Source organism: Alosa pseudoharengus, unplaced genomic scaffold, assembly GCF_046254945.1.
Source record: "Alosa pseudoharengus isolate Yale_2024_CS ecotype anadromous, Long Island Sound unplaced genomic scaffold, YU_APseudo_1.1 YU_APseudo_1.1_scf_3, whole genome shotgun sequence".
In the NCBI taxonomy this organism is placed as follows: Eukaryota; Metazoa; Chordata; class Actinopteri; order Clupeiformes; family Clupeidae; genus Alosa; species Alosa pseudoharengus.
In genome coordinates, this window is record NW_027468718.1 from 16,676,710 (window position 1) to 16,684,209 (window position 7,500).

General features: G+C 46.1%; 1 protein-coding gene across 1 annotated transcript in view; it reads right to left on the bottom strand.

Moving 5' to 3' along the window:
- Positions 1 to 7,500, bottom strand: part of LOC143099861 (phospholipase D1) — a gene marked incomplete at its 3' end in the record, with an annotated part of 23,980 nt that continues 16,480 nt past the window's right edge. The window contains 7 exon segments of the mRNA XM_076262773.1: positions 1 to 155; positions 756 to 890; positions 1,926 to 1,975; positions 2,686 to 2,799; positions 3,730 to 3,815; positions 4,561 to 4,671; positions 4,843 to 4,956. Coding sequence (XP_076118888.1) covers positions 1 to 155; positions 756 to 890; positions 1,926 to 1,975; positions 2,686 to 2,799; positions 3,730 to 3,815; positions 4,561 to 4,671; positions 4,843 to 4,956 — 765 coding nt within the window.

A 7,500-nucleotide genomic window follows, 5' to 3' on the forward strand; every position in this document is an offset into this window, starting at 1 on the left:
CCTGAAGCACTCCTCTCGGAGGGACAGAGCAAACTTGCCCGCCTGGAATGTTTCTCCGTCCATGACTGAGGGCTGAAACTCAGAGTCCTCCACAACTATGGCCATCTCACTGTCTCGCTTTCCCAGCATGCTGCGGTCATTGATGTTGGCTGAGCCTACACTGGGTGACACATAGACACATGCATGCATGCAAACACACACACACACACACACACACACACACACACACACACACAGCTCAGACAGCATATATTCACCAATTCACAATTAGCACTGACAACCATTTGCTGTCTGGGAGGGCTACTGTAAAGACCACTTCAGTCCAGCTCTGAGTTGAATGCCATAAGAGGGGGGATTAATGGAGTTTTAATGACACCTGACTAATGAAGGAGGCAGCTGCTTTTTCATGGACTTCAGTAAACATCTGCGGCCGTTTTCAGGACCTGGCACCAACTGGCCCCAGCACGATTACCTTGTGCAACATTGACATCTACTGGACAGATCAGGACATTTCAACTCCTCATTTCTCTAGTGAGCAGATTCAATGCAACACAAGGAACCTTGCGTATTGATGCATTTTAGATATATTGTTTGCCACAATGGATTGTATTTGTCAATAACTCTCTGTATGTTAATGTGATATATGTGGGTTGGAGAAATCATAACTGGTACTGACACATTTGACACATCATTTGGCCTGTTACTGGATGGGGTTATGTGTGTGTGTGTGTGGGGGGGGACTGTTCTGTACTGACCTATGATGACAGTGCAGTCGTCCACGATCATGAGCTTGCTGTGCACGTAGATTAGCTCAGTAACCAGCCTGCCATCCAGGTCAGCGTGGGTGCGAAGACCACAGAAGGAGATATAGTTGATCCAGCAGTCAGACACTGCACACACACACACCCATGCACACACACAACCGCGCACACACGTGCACGCACGCACACACACACACACACACACACGCATTCACACACACACCCATGCACACACACACCCATGCACACACACACACACGCACACACACACGCACGCACGCACACACACACACACACACACACACACACACACACACACACACACACACACACACACATTCACGCATTCACACACGGGAAAGTATTCAGAGGTTTACATGCAATTATACAAAGGTTTACATGCAAACACACCCAAATATATGCATACATACACACACACACACACACACACAATATGTTAAAATGTGAATACACAGGTTTATATGTTAACGCGTGCATGTACACACACACACATACAAACCCAACATATATCAAAAAATGAACACAAACACACACACATAAGTGATATATATTCTAATTCTGTACATCTGTGTGTGGTGCATTCTAAAATAATAGAACTTCCAAAAATACACACTTGTCATTTGATCATTTCAGTGCCATTCTTTCTTTTCAAATAATTCAACAATGACCCTCAATTAAGCACAGGGAGATGCCCTGCCTTTCATGAGCCCTCCCTTGTGTTGCTGTGAGGAAAGAGTGAGAAGTGAGCCTCCAGAGTTTATTCCAGCTCAGAGAGCATGTTAGGAACGAACACACACACACACACACACACACACACACACGCACACTCGCACACACGCACACACACACACACACACGCACACGCACTCACACACTCACACACACTCGCACACACACACACGCGCGCACACACACACACACGCGCGCACACACACACACACTCGCACACACACACGCGCACACACACACACTCACACACACACACTCACACACACACACTTGCACACACACACACGCGCACACACACGCACACACTCTCACACACACACACACACACACACACACACAATCAGGATAATGAAGCTGGGAGAAACCCAGTGTGTGCGGGTGAATGGGGAGAGGGCGACTGGGGTGTCTACTTACTCACACGTTTGAGTCTCTCCATGATGGAGTGCTCACCACGACACATGGTCCTGTGGAGGGTAGGCAGACAGACAGTGTGGGATCAGTTCTATCTCACAAGGGCCCCCTCTTTCACTCTCTCTCTATCTTTCTCTCTCTCTCTCTCTCTCTCTCTCTCTCTCTCTCTCTCTCTCTATCTTTCCGTCTCTCTCTCGCTCTCTCTCTACGTTTCTCTTTTTCTATTATTCTTTCTTTCTCTCTCTCTCTTGCTCTTGTCTGTCTTTCACCGATCATGTGTCTTTAATTACCCACCTCTCTTTGTTCTTCGCTCCCTCATCTTGCACCTCACCCTCAAACACACACACACACACACACACACACACACTCCTAGCTTTGCAACCCCCAGCCTGATGAAAGCCTGCTTTAGTAGTCCATACACAGGCTCTGCTGCACACACTCCCTGCGTGCATCCCTTCTTTTTGTCCTCCATATTATCTCCTCTGTTCTTCCTCTCCTCTCGACTGGGCACCTGTTGTCTCAGTGCTTTAGCCCCATTGTAATATCTCTCTCTCTCTCTCTCTCTCTCTCTCTCTCTCTCTCTCTCTCTCTCTCTCTCTCTCTCTCTCTCTCTCTCTCTCTCTCTCTCTCTCTCTCTCTCTCTCTCTCTCTCTCTCTCTCTCTCTCTTTCTCTCGCTCATGTGTCCAGCTCTGTATTTTTGCGTGGGCCTTAATTGAGGCAATTTGGTAATTAGAGCGGAGTGTGTGTGCGCGGGCTGATTACCTGTAATTAAAGTACATGATTGCCTTGATGGCCTGGCCCCCCCCTGATGAGATGTCTCCCTCGAAGCCTGGCAGCAGCGGCATCACCACGTACACCCTGAACCTCCTCTTCTCCCTGTACAAGACAACACACACATACGCACACACACATACACACAACACACACACACACACACAGGTGTAAGAGGAAGGTTCTTATGGACAAACCACTTTAGACTATGTCCTCCCAGCCATCTGAGGGAGTGGCAACCATTTCCAGCATTTATTCTATGCACTTAAGATACACACAAGATTGGAACAAACATGGAACATCACTCACAGACTAAAACATGCTTACGCTCTTTAAAACTTTACACATATACAGTTCATCCTGTCACTACCTAGACAGTAGAAACATATGCGCTTATAGATGTACACAGAGCACCACACATGTTGCCTGATTAGCTGAAATTTCACAGTTTCATGGCCCGTGTGTGTGTGTGTGTGTGTGTGTGTGTGTGTATGTCTAGGGGCGGTAGGGAAGGCTCATGGATCGTCAAAGATATCAGCCGATCATTGATAGCAACTGATATACATAGGATTCCACTGCACACCACAACACCTTGTCCAGGGTTATGTTAATAGACTTTCATTACTCAACTAACAATTCATGGACTCCTGCTCTTCAAGTGCCAATAAGCAGTGACTGTGGAATTGTATAGCATCACAGGGTGTGTCTGAAGCATGGATGTACCATGTCTCTCATTCCTGAGGAATATATTGTACATATAGCACTCTGTCTACTGAGTTACAGCTAACAATACGATTGTGTGTGTGTGTGTGTGTGTGCGTGCCTGCGTGTGTGCATGCGTGTATGTGTGTGTGTGTGTGTGTGTGTGTGTGTGTGTGTGTGTGTGTCTGTGTCTCTGTGTGTGTGTGTGTGTGTGTCTGTGTCTGTGTGTGTGTGTGTGTGTGTGTGTGTGTGTGTGTGTGTGTGTGTGTCTGTGTCTGTGTGTCTGTGTCTCTGTGTGTGTGTGTGTGTTGGTGGGGTGGTATATTATTGCACCTGTATGCTCGGAGGATTCTCTCAGTGAGCGCGTCTCCAATGCTGTTGTGGATGCTTTTGTCAGCACAGCTGATGAAGAACTGGTTCTGTTTGGACAAGGATGAGAGATGAAATGAGAGCGTGGTATGTCAATGTAAACCTACACAGTAACACGTTACGGTAAGAGTACATGAATTACCATGAATTCATGCATGAATTAATTCATGATTTGTGCATTATTTCATTAATTTATATCTTATGAATCATCAGGAATTTACATGAGTTCATAGTCTCTCATTCATGTCCTCATGCATGAACAAAACATCAACTACGGCATTAGGTGTGATGGGCACATCATTATGATTATGCTTAAGAAATCATAAATCATGATTACATGAATTTAAGGTTAATTGCTCATGAGTTCTTCATGTCTGTGGCCCCTCAACTAAAGTAGTGAATAATGGCATGTGTTTAGAGAACTGCAAAGTTGTGTTCAAATCAGAATATGATCATGATCATGCTTAATAAATAATAATTCATAATGATGCGCCCACCACACCTAATGCTTTAGGTGATGTGCTGTTCATGATTGAGGTCCTGAATGACAGACTATGAACTCATGTCAATTCCTGATGATTCATAAGATATTAAGGAATGAAGTAATACATAAATGCATGAATTAATGATAATTTGTGTACCCTTACAACAGAAACACAACACACCACAAGAGCTATTGCACTTTCCAAAGTATAGATTTTAGTTTAGTTTTATATTTATACAGTTTTATTTTTCATGTTTCCAGATCTTTCTAGGAAAATGAGGCCCTGACCTGTGGCCCCTCACGGCCCTCACCTCGATGTAGATGAAGTGTTTACTGTTCTGTATGGCTGAGATGTAGGCCAGGTGAATAGACTCTTCATGGACCTTGGTGCCGATGGACCACTGGCACACTGACCTCAGTACCTGTGAAGTTGGACATAACGGGGGGGGAAAAAACAACAACAAAAAACAACAAAGTCAAAACACCGGAAGGACTGAGGGCACGTCTGTGTCTGGTGCCCCAGCGGGGGCAGAATCCGCAGGGGGCACAGGAGGTAGTGGGGTGGACAGGGGTGGATGGGGCGGGGTAGTTACCTGCACGCTGGCCTGTGTGTGTCGGCCTCTGTAGGGGGGCGGCTCCATGGGGCCGGACAGGGACTTGGGCATCAGACACGGGTAGCAGGTGGCCCCTGACCGTTTCTTCACCAACTGGCCAAAACAATTATGAAAAACAGACAGGGAGGGACAGAAACAGAGAGAAAGAGGGAGAGAGAGAATGAATGAGTGAGAGACAGAGAGCGAGAGACAGAGCGAGAGAGAGAGGGAGGGAGAGATGTAAAAAAAATCAGACATCCATGGCAGACCAGTAGGAGTAGCAGCAGCAGCAGAAGCATTCATTAGCCCTGAGAAGTCTCACCTCTAGTGGATGTTAATTACAGCACTGAATACTGCAGCAGACCTGCCTTTCCTGGATGACCAGCGACCCACATCACCCCCCCACCCCCCACCCCCCACCGCCCTGCCTCCATCCACCCCCACCCACTCGCCACCTGAAATTGGGTTTGCTTGTCTGGAAATGAATCGCAGATAAAACTCTTTGTCCTTGCAGGTCTGTTCAAACAGTGCGGCTGATTGCTCTTAAATGGCAGACATCGAGGGCAAAGTCATTTTGGAAGTTGAAATCATAATCGCTATTGTACCGACTGGACTCCCGGATAATTCCGGGCGTTCCTGACCGAGGCGAGCTGAACCCAATGGCACAGGCAGGGGGCATGGTCCACCCCACCCCACCCTAATTCCTTATTGCCATTTAATGTTCCCATAAGCGAGGTATTGTTCCTCGAGAGGAGCCTGTGCTCCCTGCTCCGCATGCCCAGGACTGGGCTCCTCACATATGGAAACAATGAGCGTTTCACGCCGTAAAGGTTTATGGGAACACGCACGTTATATTTCTAAAAGGTATCGGCGTATTTGGACAGTGGGCAGGCCGCAGCCCAGTTCACCCCGCTGTAAGACGACCTGATCTGGTATCAGTGAAAATATTTTCATAAAAATAAACCTTCTGTTGGTTTTGGAAATCTGATTACCCTGAGCCCAGGTAGTCACCCCTGTATTTTTTCTTCTTATTTTTTGATAGTCTCTCTCTCTCTCTCTCTCTCTTTTCTCTCTCTCTCTTCTCTCTCTCTCTCTCTCTCTCTCTCTCTCTCTCTCTCTCTCTCTCTCTCTCTCTTCTCTCTCTCTCATGCTACACCCTCATAATGAAAAAAAGGCCCCACCTGCAAATTAACAGCCTGTACTCCATGTCAACGTTCACCACAGGCTATACAGTAATCCGGTGACCATGTTTTTAAACAGATGGTAACTAGTACAATAAAAGTATTGAATTATTTTAGCAGCAGGCAGCACAGGCAATTAACAACTGGCGTTATGTGTTGATTAAAACCTATTCATTCCCAATGAAGCGAGGTCCAATCTGTTGGCAGACATCCGAGTTGTTATCTCAGACGACAGTGACCTTGATGTAGAGTCACGGGCCAATTTACCAAAAAGACTACCCTGAAAACATACACACACACACACACACACACACACACACACACACACACACACACACACCACAATACACACACACACACACACACACACACACATGCACACACACACACACACACACACACACACACACACGCACACACACACACACAAAGTCCTGTGTGGCGCAGGGATATTGCATATTAGTTTCCCCTTCATTTGCACTAGTAGCAAAAGGCATGAAGCCTGACCTACTTTACATACAATAGAACAAGTAATGAGACAGGGCCTGGAGCAGTGCCAGAGAACAGGAACCGTTTATGAGAGTCTATCGGTTGGCCCTGATCCGTTTAGTTCTCACTGAGAGGGGAAACATTAGTGTTAAAAAATCAGTGTAAGGACTTATTGTGACTGGTTCCAAACAAACAATCAAAATTGTTATTTTACATGTTAATACTGTACTATTGTTCTAGAACAGTCTAACTAAAGGACAGCATGGCTGTATTTCAGAATGGATTACATTCAGAAGTGTCGAACCAGTGAGCAATGTTCCCCCTGACTTAATACACTGTTTGTTTACTGTTAATGACAATCCTAACACACTTGACGTAGGTTCTGTTCTTTAGAATCTGTCTTCCATGTGTATCTCTAAAACCGTGGAAGTAAACAGTGAATAATACCACTAGTAGCCATGTAATTGGACTCTCAGTGTAATCATAAAACGCAACCCAATCGTGCCTCAAATTGTTTCATATTCATAACACTGATTGAGTTCCTTTTACTTTGAAACTGCTCCCCACCTCCTCTCCCCACCACCCCACCCCCTTCTGAACAGCATCTTTGTTGTGCGATGAATACCTGAAAATGATAGAACCGTCGCTTGCCTAATCAACAGTCGTCAATTTTCAGCCCCTAGCGTATAAAACGAGCGTGCATTTCTCTCTCTCTCTCTCTCTCTGAGCTGCAGAAAAAAAAAAATTCTCATTTTCGCTCAAACACCTAATCAGGGCCATTCATCTGGCTTTTGTTTCCCGGCCTGCCCGTCCACACACCTGGCTTCCTCCACTTTAATTATTCCGCAACAAGAAAACCTGTCTGATCTGCAGCCAAGCTTGAAATATGACTGGCACACACTGGAAGGAAGGGTGGTGGGGGGGGGGGGGATCATACGGGCACAAACCAATTCAATTACAGAACAATTGGAGTAAAAAGGAGCCTAAT